This window comes from Manis pentadactyla, chromosome 16 (assembly GCF_030020395.1).
Source record: "Manis pentadactyla isolate mManPen7 chromosome 16, mManPen7.hap1, whole genome shotgun sequence".
Taxonomy (NCBI): Eukaryota; Metazoa; Chordata; class Mammalia; order Pholidota; family Manidae; genus Manis; species Manis pentadactyla.
In genome coordinates, this window is record NC_080034.1 from 65,058,552 (window position 1) to 65,074,617 (window position 16,066).

Here is a 16,066-nt window from a genome sequence, read left to right on the forward strand (position 1 = left end):
GAGACTACACACATAAACAGAATCAGAAATGAGAAAAGAAAAATCACTACAGACACAACAGAAATACCAAGAATTATGAGAGAATACTATGAAAAATTATATGCTAACAAACTGGATAACCTAGAAGAAATGGACAACTTTCTAGAAAAATACAACCTTCCAAGGCTGACCCAGGAAGAAACAGAAAGTCTTAATAGACCAATTACCAGCAATGAAACTGAATTGTTAATCAGAAAACTACCTAAGAAGAAAAACCTCTGGACAAGATGGTTTCATGGATGAATTTTATCAAACATTTACTAAAGACCTAATACCCATCCTCCTTATAGTTTTCCAAAATGTAGAAGAGGAGGGAGTACTCCCAAATTCATTCAACATGACCAGCATTACTCTAATACCAAAACCAGGCAAAAGTACCACAAAAAATGAAAATTACAGACCAATATCCCTGATGAAAATACATGCAAAAATACTCAACAAAATATTAGCAAACTGAATTCAAAAATACAGTGAAAAGATCATCCATCATGATCAACTAGGATTTATTCCAGGAATGCAATGATGGTACAATATTAGAAAATCCATCAGCATCATCCAGCACATCAACAAAAAGGACAAAACCACATGATCATCTCCATAGATGCTGAAAAAGCATTTGAAAAAATTCAACATCCATTCATGATAAAAACTCTCAACAAAATGAGTATAGCAGGAAAGTACCTCAACATAATAAAGGCCATATATGACAAACCCACAGCCAACATCATACTTAACAGAGAGAAGCTGAAAACATTTCCTTTAAGATTGGGAACTAAACAAGGATGCGCACTTACGCCACTTTTACTCAACATAGTACCAGAGGTCCTAGCCACAACAATCAGACAACACAAAGAAATAAAAGGCATCCAGATTGGCAAGGAAGAAGTTAAACTGTCCCTGTTTGCAGATGACATGATATTGGACATGACCCTAAAGAATCCACTCCAAAACTACAAGATATAATATCTGAATTCAGCAAAGTTGCAGTATACAAAATTAATACATAAATGTGTTGCATGAGTTAACAGAAAGAGAAATCAGGAAATAAACTTCATTTCCAATTGCATCAAAAAGAATAAAATACCTCAGAATAAACCTAACCAAGTCAGTGAAAGACCTATACTCTGAAAACTATAAGACACTCATGAGAGAAATTAATGAAGGCACCAATAAATGAAAATATATCCATTGCTCTTGGGTAGGAAGAATTAATATTGTCAAAATGGCCATCCTGCCTAAAGCAATCTACAGATTCAGTGCAATCCCTATCAAAATACTGCCAGCATTCTTCAACCAACTAGAACAAATAGTTCTAAAATTCATATGGAACTGCAAAAGACCCCGAAAAGCCAAAGCAGTCCTTAGAAGGAATAATAAACCTGGGGGGATTATGCTCCCTGACTTCAAGCTCTACCACAAACCTACAGTAATCAAAACATTTTGGAATGGCACAAGAACAGACCCATATAGATCAGCAGAACAGAATAGAGAGCCAGGATATAAACTCACACATATATGGCCAATTAATATACAATAAAGGAGCCATGGATATACAATGAGAAACAACTGGTGTTTGGCAAAACTGGACAGCTACATGTAAGAGAATGAAACTGAAACTGGATTATTGCCTAACTACATACACAAAAGTAAACTCAAAATGGATCAAAGACCTGAATGTAAGTCATGAAAACATAAAACTCTTAGAAGAAAGCTTAGGCAAAAATCTCTTGAATATAACTGTGAGCAACTTTTTACTGAACACATTTACAGGCAAGGGAAACAAAAGCAAAAATGAACAGATGGGATTACATCAAACTAAAAATCATCTGTATAGCAAAGGACACCATCAATAGAACAAAACGGCATCCTACAGTATAGGAGAATATATTTATAAATGACATATCCAATAAGGGGTTAACATCCCAAATATAAGAGCTCAAATGCCTCAACACCCAAAAAGCAAATAACCTGATTATAAAATGGATGGAGGATCTGAACAGACAGTTCTCCAAAGAAGAAATTCAGATGGCCAACAGGCACATGAAAAGATGCTCCACATCCCTAATCATTAGGGAAATGCAAATTAAAACGACAATGAGATAACACCTCACACCAGTTAGGATGGCCAACATCCAAAAGACAAGGAACAACAAATGCTAGTGAGGATGCGGTGAAAGGGGAACCCTCTTACCCTGTTTGTGGGAATCTAAACTAGTTCAACCATTGTGGAAAGCGCAACATGGAGATTCCTTAAGAAACTAAAACTAGAAATACTATTTGATCCAGAAAGTCCACTCCTAGGAATTTACCCTAAGAAAACAAGATCACAGATTCAAAAAACATATGCACCCCTATGTTTATTGCAACACTATTTACAATAGCCAAGATATGGAAGCAATCTAAGTGTCTATTAGTAGATGACTGGATAAACCAGAAGTGGTACATATACAGAATGGAATATTATTCAGCCATAAGAAGAAAACAAGTCCTACCATTTTCAACAACATGGATGGAGCTTGAGGGTATTATGCTCAGTGAAATAAGCCAGGCCGAGAAAGACAAGAACCAAATGATTTCACTCATTTGTGGAGTGTTAACAACAAAGCAAAATGGAAGGAACAAAACAGCAGCAGACAGACTCCAAGAAGAGACTAGAGGTTACCAAAGGGAAAGGGACTGAGGAGGATAGGTGGGGAGGGAGGGAAAAGAGGATTAAAAGGCATTATGATTAACACACATAATGTAGTGGGGTCACGGGGAAGGCATTGTAGCACAGAGAAGATGAGTAGAGACTTTATAGCATCTTACTGCACTGATGTACCGTGACTGTCAGAGGGGACTTGATAATATGGGTAAATGTAGTAGCCATAGTGTTGCTCATGTGAAACCTCCATAAGATTGTATATCAATGATACCTTAATAAAATAAGTGAAAAACAGAAAACCACGGTGAAATTCTTCACCCACTAGAATAGCTAAAAGACAAACAATGCCAAATATTAGTGATGTGTAGCAACTGAAAATCTTACATGTTTCTGACATGAGAATTGGAAATTGGCAACATTTTATTGAGTTAAGCACTCACCAACCTGGTGTCACAACAATCCAGTCTTAGACAATTACTCATGATAAATTAAGCATATTTCTACAAAATAGTTTGTACTGTAACAACCATAGTAGCCCAATTCACAGTAGCCAAAACCCAAAAATAACTGAAATATCCATCAATGGTTGAATAAACAAATTATTGACTATTCATTCAGCAGAGTACTACTCAGAAATAAAAAGGAATTAATAACTGATACACAAACAAATATGAGTGAAACTTTACAACATAGTTCAGCAAAAGAAGACTTTGATTACATATTCCAGGCATATTTCATTTTATTGTGCTTGCTTGACTGTGCTTCGCAGCTACTGCATTTTTACAAATTGGAGATTTGTGACAACCCTGTGCTGAGGATGTCTGTCAGCAGTATTTTTCTAGCAGCATTTTCTCACTTTGTGTCTCAGTGACACATTTTGGTATTTTAACATATTTCAATCATATTATTTCACAATATCTCAATCATTTGCATTATTCATTTTATGGTGATCTCTGATCACTGATCTTTGATGTTACTATTATAATTGTTTAGGGACACCATGAACCACACCTATATAAGATGGCAAACTTTAATTTGTAAATATTGTATGTGTTCTGAACTGCTCCACTGACTGGCCATTCCCTCATCTCTCTCCCTCTCCTTGGGTCTCCCTATTCCCTGAGACACAACAATATTGAAATTAGGGCAGTTAATAACCTTTCAATGGCCTCCAAGTGTTAAAGTGAAAGGGAGAGTTGTATGTCTCTCACTTTAAATCAAAAGCTAGAAATGATTAAGCTTAATGAGGATGGCATGTCTAAAGATGTGATAGGCTGAAAGCTAGGGCTCTTGTACCAAACAACCAACTTGTAAAAGCAAAGGGAAAGTTCTTGAAGGAAATATAAAGTGCTACTCCAGTGAACACACAAATGATAAGAAGGCAAAATAGCCTTATTGCTGATATGGGGAAAGTTGAGTTGTCTGGATAGAAGATCAGACCAGCCACAGCATTTGCTTAAACCAAAGCCTAACCTGGAGCAAGGCCTTAACTATTCAATTATTTGGAAGCTGAGAGATGTGAAGAAGCTGCAGAAGAAAGGTTTGAAGCTATGGAGTATTTATTTGTGGAGTATAAAAACAAAGCAAAACAGAAGGAACAAAATAGCAGTAGACTCATAGACACCGAGAAGGGACTGGTGGTTACCAAAGGGGAGAAGTTGGAGAGGGTCGGGGGGAGGGAGAAGGGGATTAAGGAGCACAAGAATTCACTAGTGACTAGTATCGGCTAGTCACAGGGATAGTAGTACAGCACAGAGAATACAGTTAATGTGTCTGTAAGATCTTAGTGTGTTCATGAACAGTGACCGCACTAGTGGGGGTGAGGACTTGATAATATGGGTGAATGTTGAACCACTGTATTGTGTGTTTGAAACCATCACAGATTGTATATCAATGGTACTTTAATAAAAAAAAAGGAATGTTGAAGCTAGCAGAGGTTGGCTCATGAGCTTTAAGGAAAGAAGCCTCCTCTATAACAGAAAAATGCAAGGTGTAGCAGCAAGTGTTGATGGAGCAGCTGCAGCAAGTTATCTATAATATCTGCAAAGATAATTAATGAAGGCGGCTACACTAAACAACAGATTTCAGTGTAGATGAAACAGCCTTCTATTGGAAGAAGATGCCATCTGGGACTTTCATAGCTAGAGAGAAGTCGATACCTGGCTTCAAATCTTCAAAGAACAGGCTGGCTCTCTTATTAGGGGTAACACAACTGGTGACATCAAGTTGAAGCCAGTGCTCGTGTACCATTCTGAAAATCTTAGGGCCCTTAAGAATGACACTAAATATACTCTGTGTGTGCTTTCTAAATGGAACAACAAAGCCCAGATGACAACACATCTATTTACAACGTGGTTTACTGAGTATTTTGAGCCCACTGTTGAGAGAAAAGTACTTCTTCCAAAACATTACTGCTCATTGACAATATACCTGGTCACCCACGAGCTCTGATGGATAGTGAGCTTAATGTTGTTTTCACACCTGCCAACACCACATCCATTCTGCAGCCCAATGGATCATGGAGTAATTTTGACTTTCAAATCTTGTTATTTAAGAAACATATTTTGTAAGACTAGAGCTGCCATAGGTAGTGATTCCTCTGATGGGGGTAAATTGAAAACCTTCCGGAAAGGGTTCACCATTCTAGATGCCATTAAGAGCATTCATGATTCATGGAAAGAGGTCAAAATATAATTAACAGGAATTTGGAAGTTGATTCCAGTCATCCTGGGGTCCAAGACTTCGGTGGAAGGAGTAACTGCAGGCGTGGCGGGAGCAGCAGAACTAGACTGAGCAGTGGGGCCCGAGGACGCGACTGAGCGGTGCCGTCTCATCAGCTAGAATGGGTGGGGAGTACTTTCTGGTGGATGAGCAAAGAAAGTGCTTTCTTGAGATGGAATCTGCTCCTGGTGAAGACGCTGTGAGGATTGTTGAAAGGACAATAAAGGATTGAGAATATTACATAAACTTAGTTGGTCAAGCAGCAGCAGGTTTTAAGAGGACTGACTCTGATTCTGAGAGAAGTCTTACTGCGAGTAAAATACCATCAAACAGCATCGCATGCTACAGAGAAACGTTCATGGAAGGAAGAGTCGATGCGGTAGACTTCACGGTTGTCTTATTTAAAGAAGTTGCCCCGGCCGCCCCAGCCCTCAGCAGCCACCATCCTGATTAGTCAGCAGCCATTCACATCAAAGTAGGACCCTCTGCCAGCAAAAAGGTTACAATTCGTTGAAAGTTCAGACGATAGTTAGCTTTTTTAGCAATAAAGTATTTTTAATTAAGGTGTGTACTTTGTTTTTTAGATATAATGCTATCACACACTTAATAGACTGCAGTATAGCGTAAACAACTTTCATATGTACTGGGAAACTAAAAAAATTCATTTGACTTGCTTCATTGTAACATTTGCTGTATCACAGCGATCTGGAACTGAACCTGCAATATCTTCAAGGCATGCCTGTACATGATTCCATTTATAATAATTCTAAAATAGGCAAATCTATGATGATTGAAGTCAGAAAGCGATCGTCTCAGGGCAGGGTGGGGTTGGCCTGAATGGCAAGGAGGTTAAGGAAACTCTCTGGGATGATGGAAATGTTCTAATCTTGGTCTGTAGGTGATCACGTGGATATTTACGAGTATCAAAAATCACTGAGCCAAGTGTTTTAAAACAAGTAATTTTATTGTATGTAAATTGCATTTTAATTTTAAATAAAACCTCTTCAGTGGCTCTTAAAATAAAAGGCAAAACTTCTAGTAAACATAATATTCGTCATGTAAGTGTAGATTAGTGATACCAAAAACAAAGCAAAAAAAAAAAAAAAGGGCAGTTCCTGTGTGGTAACCTCCAACGAGTTCTACACAAGGGTATAAAGGGCATATAAAAGTGTAGGCAAAGGGTCTGTTTGTGTTTATACAGAGGATCAAAGCCTAATTGGGCTACCCCGAAAATGAACTAAGATACGATATGAAAAAGAACTTCCAACATCTGCACTTTCTGGAAGACTCATGTCAGAAGATGATCATCAAAAAACCCCAACAAAGATCCACGCACTGCTGCAGCTGTAGATGCACTCATCCCACCAGTTCCTGGACTTGCCATGGGAATGAGGAAGGAGATATCTAAGCTGGCCTGTGCATACAGTAAAACAACAAATTTGACTGGATCTATACTGTTGGAACTCAACCAAGAATTTGGAGAAGTGCAAATTGTAGCGCTCCAAAGTCTTACAACTACAGACTATTTACTGTTAAAAGAACATATGGCATGTGAACAGTCCCCAGGAATGGGTTGTTTTAATTTGTCTGATTTCTCTCAGACTGTTCAAGTTCAGTTGGACAATATCCACCATATCATAGATAAGTTTTCACAAATGCCTAAGGTGCCTAACTGGTTTTCTTGGTTTCACTGGAGATGGCTGGTAATTACAGGTATGCTTTGGTTATGTAACTATACTCCTATTATGTTAATGTGTGTGCGCAATTTAAGTAGTAGCTTAAAACCTATATATGCTGAAGTTACTCTACAAGAAGATATGTCAAAGAAATAATCAATCTTCCCATGTTTTCTTCCGCCTGCTACTTCTATAGCTTTTCTTCTTCCCTCCTAATTACAACCCTTAAATAGAATTCGTGCCTCATATCAAATTTACCGAGTATCATAATTCTTCCAAGTGGTAAAGACACCTCAAGACAAATGCTGGGCATAGAAGCCACAGGGCATAAATCTGCAAAGAAGTAAAAAGCTAACCTTTTCAAACAATAAGGCTTCCCTCTCACTTACCAACTTCACATTTCCCTGTATGGCCCCGGAAGATGACTGGTTAGCCAGAGACGGGTAAGATTCCTCAAGGGAGGAACAACCTAAGACAGGCACAGTCGCAGGGGGGCCATCAGGTGAGAAATTGGGGATCAACAGAGGTGAGGCTTAGAACCTCACCCCCCCGTTCTGAGAGAAATGTTCTGCATACGTGGATGTTTTATTGCCCTGGTCTAGCTGGGATTAACACATAGTCTACAGGCACAGACCTGATCATCTACATTTGCTCTCTTACAACACTAAACTATGTTTTCTACCTTTATCTTGTATCTACCTACCACTTCAGCATTTTATTAAAAATAATAATAATAAAGAGAGAAATGTGGTATCCACATATAAATCAAGTATAAAAACCAAATGAGTATTCATATTTGAACTGACTGTTTAGAGTTCATAATGCATGAGCAAAACCGAAAGTTTCTGTGATGACTGCCCTTGTACTGTTCACTATGTAACTTATTCATTATGTAAGAATTTGTTCTACATGTAAGAACTTGTTTGTTATGCCTCAGAAGATTGGAGACTGATGAAAATTAGGCTTGGGGTGGATTAATGATTGAGCATTGACTCCCCTATACAGAATTTTATTGTCGTTAACAACCATTTGATCAATAAATATGAGAGATGCCCTCACAAAAAAAAAAAAAAAAAAAAAAAAAAGGACAGACTTCCAATGGTAAAATAAATAAGTAACCGGGATGTAATGTATAGCATAAGGAATATAGTCAAGATATTGTAACAGCTTGGTAGGGTGATAGCTGGAACCTAGAATTATGTATATAAATGTTCTACCACTGTGTTGTACACTTGAAACTAATGTAATGTAATACTGTGTGTCAACTACCCTTCAATAAAAAATAATTATTAAAAAAATAAATAAATAAATAAAAATAAAAGGCAAAACTTCATGAACTCCAAAGCCCCACGTGGTCTCTCCTGCCTGTCCTCAGCCCACGCCAGCTTCTACCCTCTGGCTCGTTCTGCTGAGGCACAGTGGCACTTCTTCGTCCCATCATGCACCCCAGGCTTACTCCCTCCACAGAACCTTTGCACCTGCTGTCCCTTTGCATGCATATTCTTCCCACCCCTCTGTCCAGCTAGGGCTCTGCTTGCCCTGCAGATCTCAGTTCAGTTGTCCCTTCCTCAGGAAAGTACCTCCCTAAGCCTCCTGATTATAACAGATCCCATTACATATGCTCATCCTACCATCATGTGCCTCCCCTGTGTGTCGGTTGGCTTACCTACATGTATTTGTGTTTTTTAATCTGTGCGACTTACTCTTTAATTATTATAAATTAGTATTGTAAATTAGGACAAGAGCCACAGCTGGCTCGCCTAGTTTGTTTCCAGTGTTTTGCTCCACCCTGGCACATAGTAGATACTCAGTAATTACAGCGTGAATGAGTGGTGAATCTGCTGATTTTGCTTACAGGAAATGGCGATTATTACTGTAGTGGGAATGATCTAACTAACTTCATGGATGTCCCCCCTGGTGGAGTAGAAGAGAAAGCCAAAAATGGTGCCACTCTGCTGAGGTAAGAGTGACATTAGTCTGACCTCACAGGGCTCATCCTTATACATCAAAGTGGTATTTAGTTAAGCAAAAGTAAGATAAATACTTCTTTGTGTCATTGTGATTAATTGTGACTTTGGACAAGCGTATTTCTCCAAATTGCCTCTATCGACATGTGGGCATTCACTCTATGACTTTAAATTCTGTTACCTGTTCATCCTGCCGCTCTATGTGATTTGACTGGAAAGCATAACAGTAAACTGTAGTTGTAAATAAAATTCTCATTCTAAGGCAGAAGTTAGTAAATTCTCACCTGGCTAGAGAAATGCATGGCCCCCATGATTGTTGGTAATAGGATACTTGTAGTCTCGATACAGAGGATGTGAAGGCCTCTCTCTTCTTAACTTGTTATCCTTGCTGAGTCTGATTCCCACGGAGCTGTAATGCTGCAGCACGTTCGGTCAGCCGCTCTAATAAGTCTACAGCTGATTTACAGCTCCCACTGAGCTGCCAGAATACAAGATCTGAGCTAAGGTCATACTAAAGGACTCACTCTGTGAGCTTCCATCAAGTACCCTTCAGATGGGTGTCCAGGATGAATCTGGTATGGGAGGTGCTTCTGGGTGATATGGAAACACCCAGCCTGACTGGAAGAGTTTGTCAAAGTCTCATACAGTCTTGCCTGTACATACTTCCATAATGCTGCTTTAGAACATTTAAATATGTTTTCATATTTCCATTTCTGTAGGGAATTTGTAGGCTGTTTTATAGATTTTCCTAAGCCTCTGGTTGCATTGGTGAATGGTCCAGCTGTGGGAATCTCTGTCACCATACTTGGGCTCTTTGATGCTGTGTATGCATCTGACAGGGTAAGTTAACTCCCAGAACCTTATGAAGTCATGCAAGTAAAAATGAGAAGTGAATTCTCCTTTATTGTTGCTAGTAGTAAATGGGTTACATATGGCTTATGGTAGAATGGACTAAATTTAAGTTTTTCCCAAAGAATTAGTCTAACTAATTTGACTCATTTTATTTTTTCTTCCTTATTAACTTGAATTTTCCTAAGCACCAGTATTATTGTGAACATTGTCCCAACTCTTCTGGTTCTATGTTCTAATCAAATTGCAGTTACTCAATTTTCAATTTTCGTGTTACTCTAAAAAAGTCAAGAGACCTTGGAAGCTTCTTATTGGGGATGAAAAATAGCATCTTTGCAGGTTATGCAAGTGCATTACTTGATGTTTTTTTTCCCAAGTAAACAAATCCTGAAATTTAGATTTTTAGAATAATAAACAATTTTTTCAGTATTACCAACTCCCCCTTCTTTGCAGACAAGGAAACAGAAGCTCAGAGAAGTTACTTGCTCAAAACACAATTCTGCCTTGTGTTCACCATTGAATTACAGTTTGACCCTTGAACATAGGTTTGAACCGCACAGGTCCCTTATATGCAGATTTTTTTTCATTAAGGTATCATTGATATACAGTCTTAAGCTCAGGTTTCACATGAGTAACACTGTGGTTCCTACATTCTCCCCTATTATCAAGTCCCACCACACACCCCATTACAGTCACTGTCTGTCAGTGTAGTAAGATGCTACAGAGTCACTACTTGTCTTCTCTGTGCTACACTGCCTTCCCTGTGCCCCCCCTATGTTATGTGTGCTAATCATAATACCCTTAATAACATTATCCCTCCCTTACCACCCACCTTCCCCAGACCCTTTCCCTTTGGTAACCACTAGTCCATGCTTGGGTTCTGTGAGTCTGCTGCCATGTTTTTCCTTCAGTTTTTGCTTTCTTGTTACGCAGATTTTTTAAAATTAATATACTGGAAAATTTTTTGGAGGTAACAAAATTGGAAAAAACATTTTCTTTCTTTAGCTTTATTATAAGACTACATTATATGATACATATAACATAAAGTATGTATTAATCAACTGTTTACGTTATTGATAAGGCTTCTGGTCAACAGTATAAGCTAATAGGAGTTAAGTTTTGGGGGAATCAAAAGTTACACATGGATTTTTGACTGCAGGGGTCAGCACCCCTATCTCCCACATTGTTTAATTTTTATTCTTACAACAGTAGTAATATATGTCATAGTGGAAAATAAAATTTTGAAAAATATGGAAAAATACAAAGAAAAAATTTTGGTTAAAAAATCATCTTTATCTTAACACTGAGATAACCAGTGCTAATGTTTGGGTTATTTAACTTATCTAATTTAACCAGTGCCTGACTCCTAGTCAGGCTATTTATACTTCTTGTCATTATAACCAAAGATGTGATAAGCATCTATCTTAGAAATTTTGCTGTGCAACTAACAATCACCTCTAGGGTTATCAGATTCTTAGAGTGAGTTTTGCTTACATGGTGGTAAAATTTGCTGATCTACATACTACCTTGTGGGAAACATTTGGTCTCTACTACTGAAAAGACTCCTAGTTTTGTTTTGGAAGTATTTTCCCCACTGTCAGGGTCCTTAACTCTTTGGTTATCGTTTACTGGATTCCACTTGGTTGTCAGATCTTAATCTTATTAATAATTCTCCCATAAAAATAGCAAATGAGGTTCTAGGTCCTGGACTGCCTAACCTTTACAGGTGGAAGTTTCTGCTCAAAGGCAGAAATCAATAGTCTTTGGTCACCTCCCCTGTGTTAGATGACCAGTTAATTGACCTCACCCGAACTTAAGGGTCTCTCATTCTTTAGTACCTAGAGGACAAATATATCATCTCATTTGAATCTTGTCCTGATTCTCCCACAGAATTCAAAATGACTGTCATATACATCATCTTAAAGATTTCTGGGAATTCGATCTTATAATTCAAATTGGAATTGAAAATTGAAATAAGAGTATGTGTGTATGTATGTGTGTGTGTGTATATACATACATATACGTGTATATATAATTTAAATCCTAAAGGATTTGGCCCAAAGTAAATTATTTGACAAATAGCAACCACTGCTAAGGGTTCACCCAACTGAAACCAAAGTTCAACTTAAAATCAGATAAAAACAACAGAAGAAAGAGACTCTGGAGAGGGATTTATCATTACTGGCTTCTTGAATAAATACCATACGGAATGTGGGTTAATATTTAACTCATACAACCAAATTATCTTTATTATGGGCAATAGGTAACATTGCCTATTAGCTTCTCTGTCAGCAAATGGGCTAATAAGAAGGTGGAAATGATAAAAATAATAAATATTTGAGTACACTATATACTAGGCACTGTGTTGATCCACATTATATGTATTCACTTAATGTGCTCAACAGCCCTGTGCGATAGGTACCTTCATCCTCATTGTACAGATGAGGAAACTGGCACAGAGAGGTTAAGGAAGTCCTAGAGTCACTAGGCTGTCTGATGCTGGAGCCCGAACCCTCCACAAACCTACCTGCTCTATTCCTGAAAAAAGATGAATGCTTATTTATAATAACTCTTGTGCATAAGTTCAATGCTGCTTATTGTCGGCTACATACGTGTACCTGGTTTGTGTTTTTTCTCGGTTACCTGTTTAATTTCCTTAGGCTTTGACTTCTCAGTATATTTTCTTAAATAAGCTTTCTTTTAGGGGTAAAAAAGAAGGCATGTAACATTTATAACTATTTTATATTTTTATTATTTTTATTTCTGTGCTGCAAACATTATATATTTACATCTTCTAACAATGTTCAATAAAAAATAACACCATCTCTGATTATGGGAAATTAAGTCTAAATATTCTGTTTACAAATTGTCAATTATAAATTAATTCCCTTTCGTCAGGACTTTCATTCATCAAAAAACATATAAAATAGTAAATGTAGAAAAAAATACTATAAATTACTCTGTATTCTTGATAACCAATATTCGAGTGGATTCTAGTATTGGGGCAAAATTAGATCGAGGAAACAGTTTTCAACTGACATAACAAAGACTAATCTCTCTAATGTATTTTTTTAAACATGTCTCTAAAGTCATACATCAACAACTTAATATAAAAATGGGCAGTGAAGAGAAATCAGTAGCCCACAGAGAAGAGGGGAAAATAGCTCTGAAAAATATATAAGAAAGACATTGGTAAGAAAATGACTTGGAACCAGAAAAAGGACTTCAACTCATAATAAAAAGGCAACCGATCTAACTTAAAAATAGTGGGCAAAATTTTGTAACAGTTATCTCACCAAAGAAGATATACAGATGTGTAATAAGTACATGACAAGATGGTCAACATCATTCAGCATTAGGGAAATGTAAATTAAAACCACAACCAGACACTAGTACACACCTCCTAGAATGGTTAGAGTTAAAAAAGACTGGTGATAAGAAAGTTTAGTGAGGAAGTGGAGCAACTGAGGCATGTACACTGCTGGTAGGAATTGTAAATGGTATGCCTCTTGGGGAGACAGTTTGGCAGCCTCTTAGAAAATAAAACCACACATTTACCACACAACCCAGCAATGCTACTTTTAGGTCCTCAAGGAGAATTGAAGACATGTTCATGCAGAGACCTGTATACAAATTGCATATCAGTCTTATTTATAACAGCTAAAATACTGGAACTAACACCAATGGCTTCAACTGGTGAATGGATAAACAAATGACGACACGTCCATACAATGGAATAATCAGAAAGAAGGAAAAGGCTAGTAATACATCAACAACATGCAATTCTCAAAAGCTTTACTCAAAGGACAAAAGAAAAAAGGCAACAGAATGTATGACTCCGTTTATATAACATTCTAGAACAGGCAAAACTATAGGGATAGAAAACATCAGTGGCTGCTTGGGGATGAGAGGAATAGATTGAGTCTGGAAGGGCAGGAAGGAATTTTTTGGGGTGTGGAAATATTCTGTATCTTGACTGTGGTGGTGGCTACATAACTATATACACTTACTAAGACTCATCAAGATACATACTTTAAAAGAGTGAATTTTGTGTGTATATACCATCCTAATCCTAATTTAAAAAAATATATTCCTCAATTAAGTATTATGAGGATATGGACAAATTGTGTGTTTTTTTTTAAATCATATACAAAAAAATAATTTCCTTTTTTTCCCTCCAAATAGGCAACATTTCATACACCTTTTAGTCACCTAGGCCAGAGCCCAGAGGGATGCTCCTCTTACACTTTCCCAAGGATAATGGGCCCAGCCAAGGTAACTTTTGGAAACATTAAAAGTAAATTTTATTAAATGATCTCTATTCCAGAGGCAATGCTACATCCTCCATTCTTTCCCTGGATAATATAAACCAAATGGAAGCAGTTATTTGATGCCCAACTCTGAGACTTTATAGAGGAACGGAGCTGTGGGAAATGTCTGGTATGCGGGAAGGTTAGAAACTCTCCCGGCAAGTCCCACAGCGAGGATGCTGCTGTTCCGGTGGGTTGCCCGGGTTGGCGGCATCGCAGGCAGTGCAAGGCCCTGCCCCCCACAGCTGTGGGCATTGGTCAGCAGAAGGACCAGGACTGTGCCAGCTCGGGGCCCACTTATTTCTTTATGGATGAGCAGCATCTCCTGAAAGTGATGAGGGGACCCCTTTGCTTCAGAGTCTCGTGACATGCCAGCAGCTACGAGGCTTATGGGGTTTCCCACGCCCAAAGCTACCCGCAGGCACCGCAGCCTTCCCATCAGCTGGCTCCACGCCAATGCATTAAGGCTCTCAGAGTGGTCAAGTGGCTGCTCAGGTTGTCCCTGCGTTCATGGAAACCTAGTAGCCCCTGCTCTGTGCATGAGTCCAAAGTGATCATGACCAGACCAGGGAGCCGGGGGAAAGAAAAAGGCTTAGCAAACTTTCTTTGAGATCTGCGAGGGGGGGTTGGAATTGAGCCTATTTTCATTGGCTGTTAGGTTTTTGTTATAAGTGTACTTTTTACAAAAATCTCACTATTTTGTCATATACGCTGAATCATTATACAGATTTTAACTTTGAAGGACCAACTCTAAGGCTTAGAGCATTTGGCTATGAAATAGTCTTTACTTTTCTGGAAGAGAAATTGCAAACGTAGAGAAGGATATCCATTTAGTGACCACAATTTTGTTAGAAACTGAACCAGTCTTTCTCATTTTCCTTCAGTTCAGCAGAACTAATTGAGTACCTGCGCAGGTAAGGACAGCCGTCAGAGCTAGGCCGCCAGTAGAAGTGCCAGGAAGGGAATTCTAAAAGTCAGGCGTTCCCTGTGACCATGAGTTTTCTTTATTTTTTCATTCACAATTGTTTATAGTGTATAAAAATTATAGCTGCCATGGATCAGATCAGCATCTGCTTTGAGTGATTTCCTCCCCAGCTCCCTGTTCTTGCCTCTCCAACCCAGACACACACACAGGCAGCAACCCAAGCAACCTTACAGGGCCAAAGGGGGCCTCGGCATGTAGTTTACAAACCATTGCCTGTTGAGATCATTGGTTCTCCCTTAGTGAGGGACACTAGCAACCTCAAAGACCACCAGCAAATGTCCCTATGTCTACTGAGAGCAGTTATTTCTGAAGTTAACTGAGCTTTAGTTCATTAAGTTAATGTTTTACTCTTGCTTTTATTTCAGGCAACAGAGATGCTTATTTTTGGAAAGAAGTTAACAGCAAGAGAAGCATGTGCTCAAGGACTTGTTACTGAAGTCTTTCCTGATAGCACTTTCCAGAAAGAAGTTTGGACCAAGCTGAAAGCATATTCAGAGCTCCCCCCAAATGTTAGTTTTTTGTTTTTTTCATTTGTAGGAATAGAAATATTTTATCTGCCTTAGGAAGAAAAAGCAATTTAAAAAACAACATATATCTTGGTTAGCTTGAAGCAATCTAAATTTGAGGGTAAAAATAACCATAATAATGTTAGAAATACTGATTTTTACAAAACTTATCAAATAGGCATTCCATTTCTATGATATGAAGTCAGAGGGACAATTCTTTCTGAAGACAACTTTGAGGAGGATGACAGGCATTATTTGCCAAACACTTTTTTGTGGAATCCAGATGAGAAACCAGATAGGTTGGCTTTCAGGAGATTCTTAACCGTGTAGCACACATTTGTTTTTATATATGATAGCTAGTGACTGACT

At 38.1% G+C, this 16,066-nt stretch overlaps 1 protein-coding gene across 2 annotated transcripts in view; it reads left to right on the forward strand.

Moving 5' to 3' along the window:
* The window catches only part of ECI2 (enoyl-CoA delta isomerase 2), a 39,609-nt gene that overhangs the window by 22,319 nt on the left and 1,224 nt on the right, over positions 1 to 16,066 (forward strand). For both annotated transcript variants that reach the window (XM_057494287.1, XM_057494289.1), the window contains 4 exons: positions 8,938 to 9,040; positions 9,767 to 9,887; positions 14,082 to 14,171; positions 15,557 to 15,700. In XM_057494287.1, coding sequence (XP_057350270.1) covers positions 8,938 to 9,040; positions 9,767 to 9,887; positions 14,082 to 14,171; positions 15,557 to 15,700 — 458 coding nt within the window. The remainder of the gene's footprint in view (positions 1 to 8,937; positions 9,041 to 9,766; positions 9,888 to 14,081; positions 14,172 to 15,556; positions 15,701 to 16,066) is intronic.